The sequence below is a fragment of the Sciurus carolinensis genome, chromosome 12 (genome assembly GCF_902686445.1).
Source record: "Sciurus carolinensis chromosome 12, mSciCar1.2, whole genome shotgun sequence".
Taxonomy (NCBI): Eukaryota; Metazoa; Chordata; class Mammalia; order Rodentia; family Sciuridae; genus Sciurus; species Sciurus carolinensis.
This window is the reverse complement of record NC_062224.1, coordinates 29,356,045-29,371,348: the sequence shown is the minus strand read 5'-3', so window position 1 is coordinate 29,371,348 and position 15,304 is coordinate 29,356,045. Positions and strand designations below refer to the sequence as shown.

General features: G+C 36.8%; 1 protein-coding gene across 1 annotated transcript in view; it reads right to left on the bottom strand.

Annotated features, from left to right (window-relative positions):
• Itga8 (integrin subunit alpha 8) overlaps positions 1-15,304 on the bottom strand; it is a 178,277-nt gene that overhangs the window by 64,352 nt on the left and 98,621 nt on the right. Inside the window, exons 16-22 of the mRNA XM_047521245.1 lie at positions 15,078-15,133; positions 14,534-14,688; positions 13,143-13,280; positions 12,574-12,641; positions 11,061-11,208; positions 5,870-5,962; positions 1,915-1,994 (exon numbers count right to left, since the gene is read on the bottom strand). Coding sequence (XP_047377201.1) covers positions 1,915-1,994; positions 5,870-5,962; positions 11,061-11,208; positions 12,574-12,641; positions 13,143-13,280; positions 14,534-14,688; positions 15,078-15,133 — 738 coding nt within the window. The remainder of the gene's footprint in view (positions 1-1,914; positions 1,995-5,869; positions 5,963-11,060; positions 11,209-12,573; positions 12,642-13,142; positions 13,281-14,533; positions 14,689-15,077; positions 15,134-15,304) is intronic.

Sequence of the window (15,304 nt, the reverse complement as noted above, 5' to 3'; positions counted from 1 at the left end):
CCTATGCTAAGTTAGAGCACCTTTCTCCCTAGAGATCTATCACAAAGTTTGAGGAGGGGTATTTTGTGGTGCAGATTGCAGATTTTTAAAATCTGCTACACTTTTCTAAGCTTATATATGTAAAAAAAACCCTAGATCTTTCATTGATATAGTACTAAAAGGTAACCTGGTGCACAGAGTAATTGTTCTAAAAGTTATCACATGCTAATGACACTTCTTGAAAGGTATTGAGATAAATTCAGAGATTAGCCACAATGCATTGGTATTTGAGAATCAAATTCTAAGCACCAAATGGTAGTCATTTCTATAATTAGTGCAAGAGTTCAACATGCTGAGCAAATTATAAATAACTATGGAAGGCACATATGTGCATCTATATCAGTGTTTTGGGAAGTTTTAAAACTTTAGATCATGTTATGGTTTGGATGTGAGGTGGCCCGCAAAAGCTCCTATGTGAGACAGAGAAAGAAGGTTTAGAGAAGAAATGGTTGGATTAAAAGAACCTTAATCTAACCATTGAATTAATTTCCTAATGGGGATTAACTGAGTGGTAACTGAAGGCAGGTAGTGTGTGGCTGGAGGTGGGTCCCTGGGGGCGGGTCCCTGGGGGCGTGGCCTTGGGGGATATATTTTGTATCTGGCAAGTAGAGTCTCTCTCTCTTCCTGATCTTCATGTGAGCTGCTTCCCTCCACCACTCATCTGCCATGATGTTCTGCCTCACCTTGAGCCCGAGGAATGGAGCCTCCTGTCTATGAATTGAGACCTCTGAAACCACGAGCCCCCAAATAAACTTTTCTTCCTCCACAATTGTTCTGGTTGGGTCTTTTAGTCTTTTAGCAGCGTAATAGCTGACTAAAACGGACCACAAAAAGAAAATACATATCTACTTCACAGGGCATCTTGATATACACATTTACATATGTCTGAATAAAATGTTTCATGTACAGTACTAACATATTATATTGTATTGTAGTATATTTCCTTTTTTTCTTTTTCTTTTTCAGTGTGTGTGTGTGTGTGTGTGTGTGTGTGTGTGTAGGGGGTCACTGGGGATATAACCCAGTCTCACCACTGAGCAACACCTCCAGCCCTTTTTTATTTTATTTCAAGACAAGTTCTTGCTAAATTGCTGAAGTTGGCCTTGAGCTTGCAACTTTCCTCCTTCCACCTCCCAGGTCGCTGGGGTTACAGGCATGTACCACCATGCCTGGCTCCTTTTTGTTTTTAATATGGGTTTTGAGTCATTAAATTTATTCCATTGCCAGATAATGGGTTGAAGTTCACAGCCAGGAAGCCCTGACCTGCATGCCTTGCTTTTGGCCATGAAGGAGTGAACAGAATAAACACTGAAAGGGTAAAGTTACAGTTGAATCCTTGAAGGGGATTATCCTTAGAAAAGGGGGTTGGCTATCTACATGACTCAGTTTACCATTGCTGGAGAAGGCTCTGCCCCCCAAATATGGTGTTCTTTCACCTTCATCCTGCCATGGTGCTCCCAAGTAAACTAATCAGAGACTCAATCATTCTTGAAATTTTAGGCAATTTCAAGATTGCACATGCAAAATCTATGCTTTTATGCAAATTTTCAAGGATTAGCTGATGTCTCACTGAGACTATGGCAGGGATGGGAGAAGGCATGAGGCATGTGTGTGGAATGAGGGAAAGTAGAGGTGAAGCGAGGTGGGGAGTGTCCAGGACCAAATATGATTATCTCATAATGTAATGTATGTCTCTCTGTCAAAACCAAAATATTGACAATATTGAGAAAAATGAAAAATAGCTGCTCTGTGAAAGTCTAGGTTCTGATTTCAGAAGAACTTTTCAGGTGAAAGAGCTTAAAAGTGGCATATATTTCATTACGAATGTCTTTGCTTATGAGTGCTGTCCATAATGTAAGCTTTAAAAGGTCTAACCTTCTGATTTGGAGATCGAAGTTAATGCTCATGTTGGTTTTCTCAAGACGTGGAACTGCAAACCGGAGGCCCAGAGAATACTAAAAACAATGACAATAACAACAGATCACACAAGGGACACAAAGTTATCATGTGGGAAGGACCTTATACACAGGTGAAAAACTTTCCTAAGAAATTCCTCCAAAAATGGAACCTTAGCCTCTGTAACATCCTTTTATCTGCTTCTGTTCTGGGTGGCTGAGAGCTGAGAGGAAGTCATGGACTACAAGGTTCAGAAGATTCAGGTCACTCTACATTTTCTCCTGTACCCCCACTTCTCATGCCACTCCCTAATGCATTCATTGGCATCAACCCAAATATGTGAGAGGAAACTGGTTTAGAAACCTATGATGCTTCTGTTTGATAGATATTTATGTAGTTGTTGAAATTATAGCTATAAGGTCAATGCAAAAATGTGGATGATGCTTTTAATATAATAATGAACAACAAAGAATAAAAGTTATGCCGTGTATTTTAAAAAGTCTATGCATGGAAAAATTACCATATAGGAGTGGGGATGTACTGTAGGGAAATATTCCATAACAGTATGTTATAGTTAGGTTAGCGTTAGGGCTGCATGGATTATTTTTTCCTCCTGTATTTCCCAAATTTAAAAAACTGACCTTAATTATTTTTATAATTTGAAAATAGATTTTAAAAATGGAGAAAATGATAATATAAAATGAGAAAGTAGAAATAAAAGTTAACATGTATATAAAATTATGTTACTCTTCCAATCACTGTACTATGCCTAAATTCCTCATATCCTGTAACCACGACAAGTACTCTGAGATAGGTACCATGGTTGACATTTTACAAATAAATAGCAATCTGAGGATTAGAGAGATTAAATGCCTTACCCAGGTGCAGAGCAATAAACTACAGAGCTAGAATTTAAATCCCTGCAAGTTGACTCCAGAATCACAGCTACTACAGTATGAGCATAAAATCAGATATAAAAACACATTTTAACGAGAATCAATAATACTCTAAGAGTAAATTATTGTTTTGGTCGTAGGTCATCCTCATTGTTTCACTGAACTTTATGGAATGTGCTAAATGTGCCAAACACCATCCTCGTAGTTTTACTTAAGTCATCTCAATGTCTTTCTTCAAACCTTTCTACAAGTAAGCATTTCCCCATTTCCCTGTGACTTGCTCAAGGCATCACAGCTGATAAGTGGCAAAACTGGTATTTAAACGTAGATATATCTTGACTATAAAGCATGTGCACCCTCATGCTCCAGTAACAAGTAAGTCCTCTCCAATTCCAAATGGGCGATTTTTTGGTCAGGCCATTGCACATGCTCTTCTCTCTTCTTTGAGAGATTTTTTTTAGTCTTTTCCTTCTTTTTCTACTTGAAGAACTCTTATGCAGGATTTGAAACTCAGAATTAGAGGTAACTTCTGTAACAAAAGTTCTGTCCTCACCAACCAGGTCAGGCAGAATTTTTCCCTCTTTTTTTCTGTCTCCTTTACTACTCTATCATCACTCAACCTTTGATGTTGCAAATTTTGAGTTTTCATACTGAAAGGAGATTGTGTATTTTCATATTTATATTGTCAGACTCTACTTTAGCAACAGGCACATAGAAGGGATGCAGAAAAAATTGTTAAAAGAATGATGGAGTATGCCCTTGTTTGCACACGTCCATGATGGGAATCTTACTATATTGTGAATGAGGTGGCCTCAGTATAGTACAGTTCATAGAGATGAAGACAAATCAAGACATGGCAAAGTCATATCCATAAGAGGCACATGTGGTCTTAACTATACTTAACACCAGATTCTCTGGGCATTAATTCTAAAAAACTTTTGATTTCCTATTTTTTTCTTTTCATTTTCCTGTTTGAGAAAATTTGTGAGTCATTATGAACCTTATGGGTATTGAAATATTTTCTAACTACTACAAGAAAATGACTTTACTATTTAAAAACCAGGAGTAAAACTTCTAAATACCTTCAGTATTTTGTTAAGTTAAAATTAAAAGTCACTTGAAGATAAATTTTTTGAAAATATTGGGACTGAAATAAAAATTCCATGTGGATTTATGATTTTTTTAAAAAAAAATTTAGAACCGCATTTCAATTTGGAATTTTACTACAATCTACTGGGAGTCTTTTAAAAGTACAAAATGAAGAAGTAAATAAATCAAAGTCTTTTATAACAAAACTGAATGCAATAAAATTTGATGTGTTTAAGGGCATTAAGGGGTAAGATAAGAAAGCTATTAGGTTTCTCCTACTAGAGAACTCAGAGATAAATGAATGTAAACAATTTACTTCCCTGACTTTTAAAGATTATTTGCTGGTAAAATGGATTGATATCCTTTCACATAAACACATTTATGGTTCAGACCACACTGCCATTTTTAACCTCCTTTATGAATGACACTGGTGGCCAGTTTTTGCTCCAACACTATCCTCTGTTATTGATGACCTTATGCAATCTCTGGTCTAGATTTAACGCTTAATACTGGAGAAGGAATGAGTGACTACATCTACAGAGGCTGACCCTGTGGTGCCAACTCATTTCATTTTCATTTGCCCTGAGGTAAACCTCTTTATATCAATATTGGGTGGTTGAATATTTTTTCTTGAAAATGAGTAAAGGAACTTATTAGCTTCTAACTTGAAGGATTATAATGAAAAATGTTCTAATATCTCAGTTTGGATATCCCATTCTCTTCCATGGATTCATTTTAAAGTCTCATCTGCTATTCATTAGTTTTATTTCACAGTTTTACAGACCAGACAGAATAGGGTCTTTGTGATTAGACCTGATTTAAATCCTGTTTCTGTCCTTCAACTTTTGTGTGACTTTCGGTAATTCATTTGACTTCTTTGTACCTCAGTCTCCTCATCTGTAAATTACAGGAATACTTGACTCATAGGGTTGTTTTGAAAATTAAATAAAAGAACATAAAAGCTACCCTCTTTCCCTAGTGATGGGTCTATAGCACACAGTGGAGTAGCACTCTTTGGAATCCACTGAGAAATCATTTGAATACACACCTACAAATAATTATAACTTTCATTAAAAATTTTTTCAAAGAAACCATTTCATTGATAAATATGAACAATAATTTTAAACAGAGGGATATGTAAACTCTGCTTATAGAAGATTTAATTATGGAGCATTTTCAGATTTCAGAATTTTTTTCCTTGCCTTATGACTTTATAATTACCATGATGATATTTAACACAAGAAGTTACTATGTGTGGACTTAAACTATGATTACATAAAAATAAATCTATTGTCTATAAGTAATCCTGAGTGGAAAGTTCCTAAATCTGGAAACAGAACTAAAAGAAGGAGGAGAAGGAGAAAAATAACTCCTATTCTTTTGCAAGCACATTGGAGAAAATGATCCACTATTTTTCCCTTACTACTAACAATTTTCTGTATTATTTTTCAAATGCTGGCCTAGCAGAACTGATTAAAAAGCTAGAGAATGGCAATATTTTAAATATGAATTCTGTGAATAATATTCAGATGGGAACATATACTGAAAATAAATGTTAATTTTCTTTGCTAAAATTAAGTTATTTTTAAGGGTCTTTTCCCTCCTTACATTTTATTTCTTTTTTAATTCAAAGGAGAAAGTCTGTATTAAAATTCAAAAAAATATTTAAAGAAAAAATATGTAGTGAAAAAGTCTTCATAGGTTTGCAGGAAAAGATCCATAAGTGCAAAGTCTAAAGAGAAACCATGTAAAAGCCAACATTTTATTGCATTTTTAACCTGTGATCATTAATCTACGGTTATAGTGCTAAATTCCTCCACCATGTTAATTTCCTGCCTCATTTGTCTTCAGTGCTGTGGGATAGGTTGGAGGGTGCTAATCGGGGAGCACTAGTTCTCTGTAAAATTCAATCAGACAGAAATGGGTAGATTCTGCTGGTTTTCTCTTACATTTGTTCCAGCCGCCATAGGGTTCCCGAGGTCGCACACCACCATCCGGGTCACATTTTCCATCTTGTACTCACAGCTCAGCGGACGCAATACCTACAACGGGAAAGAACACCAGCTTAGAGTTCAGGGGGCAAAATAAATTACATCCTGTCACGAAGCAATGTGGGGCCTGGGAGCTGCCCTTGATTTCAAACACCTGTGTGGGAAGGGCTGCACAGAAATTAATCTGTGACCACGGACTCAGAAGAAGGCTGAGAGAAAAAGTGAAAAGTAAATTTTAGAAGAAAATGTGTTGAATGGTAAACATGGGTTTCACAGAGGAGCACAATGCTCCAGGACATTATTCTCACTGATGTTAATGTTAAACTCAGGACATGAAGATCGCAAATAATGAAACATGAATTAACAGGTATTCCTTATGACAATCTTGCAAAAATAAAATCTCAGTACTAAGTAAAGTGTGTCACAAGACTTGATGAATATTTGCAAGGGAACTTTCCCGAACACAAATTTCTATCCACCATGGTCTTGTTTCGAAATTAAAGTGAATTTTGTTCAATACTCCAAATATGTAAAGAGAAGACTTTTATACTTAACCAGTACTTCCAATCTCTTTGCTTCTCCCTATGTCCTATTCTGATTAGTTCATAAAACTCAAGTTGGAAGAAGCACTTGGAACTCTACCCTAGAGAAGGGGAGGTAAAAGGAGTTTATCTTTGCTGCCTTCTGTTTCTCCTTGTTTTGCTTCCTCTCTTCACAAGACTCCCAGCTGTTTAGAGATTCCTCCCTTGCTCCTTACCCTGACTCTCTTTCCATACTTCAAAACCTACTGGCCCATGCTCCTGCTCTGCAATTGATGATAGCTACTTATGCTCATCCATTATCTTGCTCTAACTATTACATGTCATCAATTCCCAAAGACAGCTTTGCAATGTGATGATTTTTCACAAGGGAGCACCCTTTTGGGGATTTCTGTCCATGGGAGACAGTTACCACTATGATGGTCCTTTACCCATCAGAACTGTTGAAATTTTATAAAAGGAAGAAATATGAAATTTTCAAGTGAAAGTTTCAGAAAAGATCCTCTGTTCCTTTCTTTCTTCCCTTGTAATGAAAAATCCCAAACCCAAACCCAAATCAAAACGACAAACCCAAACTCCACACATCTGCCTAGAGAATTCCCTGGGCAAATCACACACTTTGAGACTTTGACACTGTAACTAGAGAAAGGAGTGAATCACTGACATTTGGAGGCACATTTAGTATACGTTCTCTCCAAATCCCCTGAATGACATGTTAGTTACACTGAAGGAACTAAAAAACATATTTTCCAAAAGCTGGTAATCTTTTCTTTTCTCAAAGGTCAATTTAGCAAGTATTCAACTTCTTAAAAACCCATAACTAATCCTAATTACACAGAGATGTTTCATGTTGAGATTATTAATTCAGACACGAAAACAGAAAAAAAAAAAAGAAGAACCCAGCAAAAGCTTTCACATGTGCCCATATGTTCCTTGAATATATCATGGATTTAGTTTCTATAGAAAATAGAAAATATTTTTATTTTATCTAAGGGTTAGAGGTTATGTGGACATTTTTCCAGCTTTCTAGCAATAGTTCTCTGACATCAATCAAAGAGTTTTCTCACTCCCACATCCCCTCCACCCTCTTTCTTTTTTTAACCTTTATTTCCTCTCTATGAGAAAAGCAATGATTGTTTTTCTAGATAATTCTAGATTATTTTCCTCAGCAGTTCCAGGGACATTTTTGTGCTGATCCATTTATAACTCTTAGAGTATTATTCATCCACCTATTCATTCACTAGAAATACTTACTGTGGACCAGCTATTTACCAGGTCTTGATAGATAAGACCTCTTGCCCTCGCTGAATTTCTAATTATTATTATAATTGGAGCAAGCAATCACTGGCAATTATAAAAAGCAATGGAAATATATTATTACAGTAGGATCAGGTAAGTTTTATAACAGGAGAAATAAATCATGATAAAGGAGGACATGCACAGGATTTGAGCAACTGGAGATGTCCTGGAGGGGGTGGCATCTAAGCTGATGGGGGCAATGTTTGCCAGGGGTTAGATGGATGAGATTTGAATCTTGGTTCTGCTATATCATGAGACCTTGGGCATGCTACTTAATTTCTTCTTCTCCAAAAAATGGGGATCATGATAGCAGTTTCTCTATAAGGTTGTTATGGGACTTGAGTAAATTATATACATACAAGGGCTCAAAGCAGTATCCAGCCCATAGCCACTGTAAATAGATATAAGCAACCTCAATTATTATTAAGCCTCAGTTATTAGTGCATCTCAACTATTATCAATGCCTACAGGATGAGTAAAGAGAGGTAAGTTAGGTCAACAGAAAGAATCAGGAAGCCGTGGGGAGGCTGAAGAGGTGAGCTGGGGTGGCAGAATGAATAATTTCAGAAGTCGTCTGAAGGATTTGGATCTTATCCTAAAAACAACAGGGAACAAGTGAGGATTTCAAGCCAGAAAGTGACAAGGTCAGATGTGCATTTTAACAAGGTGGTTCTCTCTGTAGTGAAGGGACTGGTGGCAGGTAAATGGGAACCTGGATTAGGAGGCTGTTGCAATCATCTGAGTAATTGGTGATGCCGGTGTGGAGGAAGGTGGTTACAGTGCCACTTATTTTAGGGTTTAGGAAATCAGGTGAAGACTGGTGTCATTCTCTGATATAGAAAATACAGGAGGAGTGTGTGGTAGGAAGACGAAAAGTCTAGTTAGGGACATGCTGACAGTGAGCTGGCTGGAGAGATTCAAGTGAAGCTGTATATGAAGTACCTAGAATAGAACCAGATTTGCAGAGACAGAGAGAAGAGTGGTTACTAGGGTCTGGGGAGACAGGATAATGGGACTTACTTTGTAATGAAGACAGAGTTTCAGTTTGGGATAATGAAAAGTTCTGGAACTGGATAGGTGTGATGGCTGTTCAACGGTGTGATTGTGATACCACTGGATTGCACACTACGAATGATGAAAGTGACCTCATACATACTTTACTACAATGACAAGAATAAGGCACATAGACCTTTATTCCCAGAAAAATTTAGAGGAAAGGTCAATGAAAGTATATAGGTTGGCTTGATTCATGTATCTAGAGAAAGTATTGATTAGCACCTAAAAGATGAATGCTCTGAAGAACAACAACGGACCACATATACAATCAGATAATTCTTAATATTTTTCCCCTTAGAAAATTTTACTTAAAAAAAAAAACTTAAACTGAGTTGAAATGAAAAGTTTCACAAACCTCAAAACTGCATAAAGACAAAGAAGGAAACGGAATGTGACTTACTCCTTGTAAAATTCAAAGACTGAGTAAAAGTCTTGGCCAAAGGGAATCTGATGGAGAGAAAAATTCGTCAAGGGTTCATTTGAGATTATGGATAACAACCACAAGAGTGATAAGCCCTCTCCCAGGTTTTCCATGGCAACCAATGGAACTTCCAGTAAGCTGAAAGTTTTGCTGAAAGAACATAGATGTTTTGTTTAATGAAGTCAGGGGTGGAGTGACTCAAAGGGAATCAAAACAAAAATGTGAGTGGAGCTCTGAATTTTTTTTTTAAATATCATACTCGAGCTTCATTTTTGTACTTGTTTGTATATTATTTGCATATAAGTGTTTGTAGGTTATTTTTCTTTCTTTGTAGAGATTTATTACAAGATGACAGTTTTCAATTCAAAATGGTTATCAAACACCCTCTTTATAAGTATATATATATAAATGCACCACTTATTCTCGTTTTTTTATATCTTGAAGTTACTTTAATGGAGAAATGAGTAAGAAAAATCACATAACTATAGGCAGAAGAAAATGGGATGGTCATCAGTCATTCACTAGAGGCAATAAGGGTGCAAATTGATTATCATGTCTTAAACGGGGGCCGGAAGGAACAGGTTGTAGAGCTTCGTACATTCCTGAAAAGAAGTGGGATGAATTTTCCTTTTCCAGTCTCATTGCTGACATGGAAAAGATAGAAAATTTTTGGACTATTTTTTAAACCACTTTATTGAGGTATGATTGACACATCAAAAGCTATACATATTTAACAGATACAACTTGATGAACTTGGAGATATTCGTTCTGTGAATTTCTTCCATAGAAACTCCTAATGATTTTAAATGAGTCAAAGATATTCAATTCTTATTCATCTGGATTTTTATTTTCTTTGACTGGAAGATAATACAACTAAAACAAAATTCCATGAAACTAGAAGTGCTGAGTGTTTTATATTCCCTAAGTATTAAAATGCCTTTAAGATGGCAATATCAAAGCAGAGGAATCACTTTTTATTAAATTATTCAATTATTAGAAAGTACAAACTCCTTAGCAGTTGCAGTATTTGGAAACAAGCAGACATTTAATAAACTTTGGTTAAATAGAGCCTTCAAAAGTGTGTAAGGAGTGCCTATGATGTGCCTGTTCCTACGAAAGAAATGTGAAGCTTGGTCTCTATCCTGAGTTGTGAGTTTTGCATACATCTGGAACAGAGGGACCCTCCATTAATCTATAATGAATTCATAATGGTTTTCTAGATCAAGTGATTAAGAACACTGCAGGAGCAGAGTGGGAAGTTTCATGTTCTGATAATGAATGTGAAGATTATAAACAGCATTAGTATCATTCTAATAGTGGCATTGAGAACTGGCACATGAGGAAGAACTGGGTTTTTTCCCCTGGTCACAATCCCAAAGTGGACCAAGAAGAAAGAAAAATGAACTAGTTTCCTTTCCAGTTCCTGTTCAGGTTGTTATCAGTGCTCAGCAGGATTGGCTGGACCTTCTTCCCCAACCCATAATCAAAACCAGACCTCCAGTGATCTGCTGGGAACTAAAAGGAACTCAAAACAAACCTTGAAAAGCCCTTGAGAATGGGGAGTTAGCCTGGGAAATTAGCCACCCACCGTTTTGTCCAGTACTTTTCTCTTTCTTGCTTCAGCTTTTGGTCTTTGGCAAACTTACCTTTGCACTGTGGCAAAGACAGATGTTAACACTGTGTTAAATCCTTCATTGCTACCATGATTTGACAGAACAAGGTGCCATTTTGTTCTCTTTTGGTTAGCAAGAAACTCAGGCTGAATGACCTATTAAACATTCTTGAATTGAAAAACATACCCAGCTCCTTACTTCAAATAATTTGCAGGCATTACCTTGTTGTTACGTTCAATGCCAACATAATCCGCCTCTTCTGGTATCATTACAAAGAGTTCCGCTTCATAGGCCCCTTCCCCTTCATTTCTTGCATTTATTATGAGCATAAGGTGATTCTCATCTCCAATGATAATCTGGTGTTTATCTCTAAAAATGTAGTTTGGAAGAATGATCAGTTATTCTATTTCTCTGACTTCATGAATTTTTCTTTTAAAATAATTTAGGAGGGAAAAAGGAAAATAGCAAATGCAAAACTAGAACTGCAACAACAAAGATAGGTCATCATGAAGGGGTGGTGGGAAGAGTCGAGAGAACTGTGTCTGGAAGGGAAGGGTGGGAAGACACCCAGTGGGGTATTGGAAATGATTGACAGCCAGGTCCCCAATAACAAAAACTGATTTATAGCATTTTTGGATTCCAGTGGTATCAATTGTCTAGCTATAGTCAATTTCAAGCTACCAATATATTAGTAATCTGCTAGCAAAAATCCTACAAAATTAATATTTGGCTTGCAAGCCAGAATAAAGCAGCTCCAGGACATTGATGAAAACATATATGAGGAAGAAAATGGGCTATGAGAAAACAGAGGTGGTTTAGAAAGTAAGAGGGGACATGACACAATAGTGATAAGAAGAAAGAAACAGGCAGATGAAACAGGATCCTAAGTGGCCAATAGAGGGTTTTGAAGGATTTTGAGGAAACTTAATTCACTTTGAACTCCAAATCAAACAACATTTAGAAATGACTCTTCCACTTTTGACCTTTCCTCAAATCCATTGCTTTTGACACTTGTTAAATTATGAAGTTTGGTCAAAGTCCCCTTGAGAAATTACCATATAGATTCCAAACTAAGGCAGTGACACAGTTTCTGGGAGAGGAAGGAGTACAAATCTATTTTTGCTACCAGAGGATATTTTATGTCTGAGTCTGAATTCTTTCTTAATACAGTGAAATTATAGATGCTGGAGTCTGGGCTCCCATTTACTGACAATGAGGAAGCCCTTTGCTTCTTATTTGACTTGTGACATCTGCTTTACGCCTTTTTGTGCATTTTAAGTTCTTTTTTCCAGCAAACTAAAATGAATTTTGTTTTGACAGTTTTACGGATGGCTTTGAGTATCTGCGGTGCTGTGAAAACCAATTTGGTTAAGGTGTAGATGGAACCCTCCTGTTTGAATGCTTTCTCAGTTGACTGAGGCAAGTAAATATAACCCTAACCTCCCAGTATGTGAGTTTACTTTTAACAAAAAACACTGCTTTTTTTTTTTTTTTTAACTTTTGCTGAAAGATGAAATAGCCCAGGCAAAATCTCAGGATGTGTCACTTAATGCCAATGACAAAGAACTAACCAAACCCCAGGCTAACCCAAAGTGTTGCCAAGCTCAAGAATTTCAAGTAAGTCGCTTTTTATTTTCTCTAGTTGTTGGAAGTGTGTACCTTCGCCACAGAAACTTTAAATAAACTCCTGTATTCCATTAGATAGAATGCACACGTTTATTTATTTAAACTCACGGTCTAGCCGACAGCTTCAAGTCAGGAACACACAGATTATCATCTCCACAGTCCACCAGGATGTGAGCCTATGTTGTACAAACCACACATCAGGAATAATCTGGGAAAACCTGAGTCACATCCTTTCTCTTGAAAATTTCAGATAATTACAAAAATTAAACCAAAGCTTTCATCTTATGATGCCTGATTCTGTCCAGTCCAATACCCTAGGTAATGAGGTGACCTCTCAACATGGACTAGTTTACACTGTTGTCTAATTCCAATTCATTCTGAAATGTCTGTCAAGAATGATACGCTATCACTGTTTTGAGTATTGTAGGCTGTGTTGCTTCTATTACTGCCACATTTTGAACAAATTAAATCTTGGTTGTACAAGAGGAAGGGCTTCCAAAAACACAATGATGCAGTGTTTCAGGAAACATGTTAGAAAAAAAAAAAAAAACTCCCAAATGTTACACAGCTATGTGTAGGAAAGAACAGAGGGGACCAGACTTCATTTCAGGTCATAGGAACCCACACTCTCAGAGGTTACCTGTACAAAATGTCATCAAAGTTCATCAAGGACATACCTGTTCAGTAACAACATTGTCCCTGTAGTGGTTAAGTATTGGGTTCACTTCCAGGCCTTCTTTAAAGGTGGATTCATCTAGGCTATAATTCAAACTTATGTTGATTGGAGATAATTTATCTCGGAATTCCGTTTCATCCTAGGAAAAATAAGCACAAGCTCAAGAGAGGTTCCGTGAAATAGCTGCAAGATGTTGGTCTGCAAAAAGCAGGCAACACTTGACACTGCTCAATGAAAGCAACTGATAGAGCAACTACCATGGCAACAGGTTTAGACACACTGATTTATGTGGTATATAGGAGCCAGCGTAGTTAGTTTATGTTCAGTGATGAAATCATTTAGAGCCCCAGTTTCACTAACATGTGCTTCTAGAGGGAAACTTCGGGATCTCCAGATTGTCAACAACTCAGACAGGATTCAGTTGAGCCACAAAGCAAAAGATTACATTTATACACCATCAATGCAATGAAAACCTTCGAGAATTAGGATTTTTGTTTTCAGGAGATTGTCAGAATTTAGGAGTTCTCTTGAGCTCAGGGGAAGAAAACATCTTGATTCTCTTCTTCCCTTATTATTTCTTGAAGGCCTGGCTTATATGAACTTCAAAACACTTTCAGCACATTTCAAGTTCCCTTGTGAAAAGGCACAGAATTCCTCCAAGGAGAGGCTGAGCACCCAGCAGCAAGCACATAAAAAGGCATGTCACCTTTTAGTTGTGCCATTTAAGGTCACAGTAAGAGGTGTAAGTCACGCCTGGCTTTTCATGTGTGAGTGTGGTTGTGAATCTTTGGTCTTCCTGCATGTCCCCCTTGCTAACCAGTCCCTTAGAGAAGAAGAAATGAGAATGAATGACCATAACCCAACCACTGGCAAGGTGAAGACAGATAATTGTGGTATAAATATTTGGACTTTTAAAATTTCATGGTAGGTTTTAGAATTGTAAAAACATATTACTTTTAAAAAGCATAATTATAAATTACTTGTATTAATAAAAGCCTTGAATGCCTCATGTTTTCCTAAGTTGGCTCTGAAATGCACACTGATAAAAATCTAACACGACAACCTTGCATAGGATAAAAATTCAAATAAATTGTATTGAACTTTTATGTTCCTTGGGGGGAGGCACTTAGAAATGAAAACCACCTGAGTTGAGCGCTGTTATCAAGATTTTGTTCAAAACAGAAAGAAGCCTTAGAAATTAAGAGCAACAGATCATTAGGTTAGTGGAAGTCAGGGTCAGGAAGAGTATTCAACCTTAAAGTCTCCTCCTCCTATGAAAATGAAAATAGATGGGAATCTCTGGAGACAAATATGATGATTAAATAGGGGGGAAATGGCTGGAATTCAGATTTGCACATGAGAGGCCTCAAAAGTGATTTCTGGAACACTTACTCGAAGGTAAACAATAAAGTCCTGGCACTTGAGGGATTTCTGATGCTTTATCACCAGAGGGAAGAGGAGATGGGACTGATGGTTGTCCAGGAAGAGTGTGCGTTTAATGGCTCCTTTCTGTTTCAGGGAATCTAACTGCACCTCAGCTGTCAGAGCTAAAGGAAGGAAATAGAGTAAATAGAATCAGGTGAGGAAAAGTATTCAGATACGAATTCTTATTTTAAATTGCTTATTCAGGAAGTATTTTTTTCAATAGTTGAGATCAAACACATATATGAATGGAAAAAAAAGTTACAAAATATTTCCCAAGCTAAAATTGTTTCATAATGTTTTTACAGATTGTCATTTTCCCCATGATTATATACTTTATACATAATATTAATACCAGTTATTGAAGTAATATTATGTACAAGTTCCCAGAAATGCAATAGAAATCTGGGTGTTAAGGAAGGGATCTTTAGTTTTATATGGTCTGTGCACAGAGATGCTTACTGTTCAGTTTGCTTGATACAGTACAGGAGAGTAAAAATGAAAACATGCTCACCTACTGTGTTTGAAATGCTCTGGCCTGCTACAGATGCACATACTCTTAAAGAAAAGCTATGAAAAAATAAGTCAATAATTGATGGGTTAATGCAGTTTTGAATCTGAAGCAGAAATCTTTCTTTCCTTCTTCCCCAGTAAAATGAATACATAATTTTCTTTATATATTTTTAATTGTGTACACATACACACACGTCTCCCACCAATGTGCCACAGCACCAAGACAAT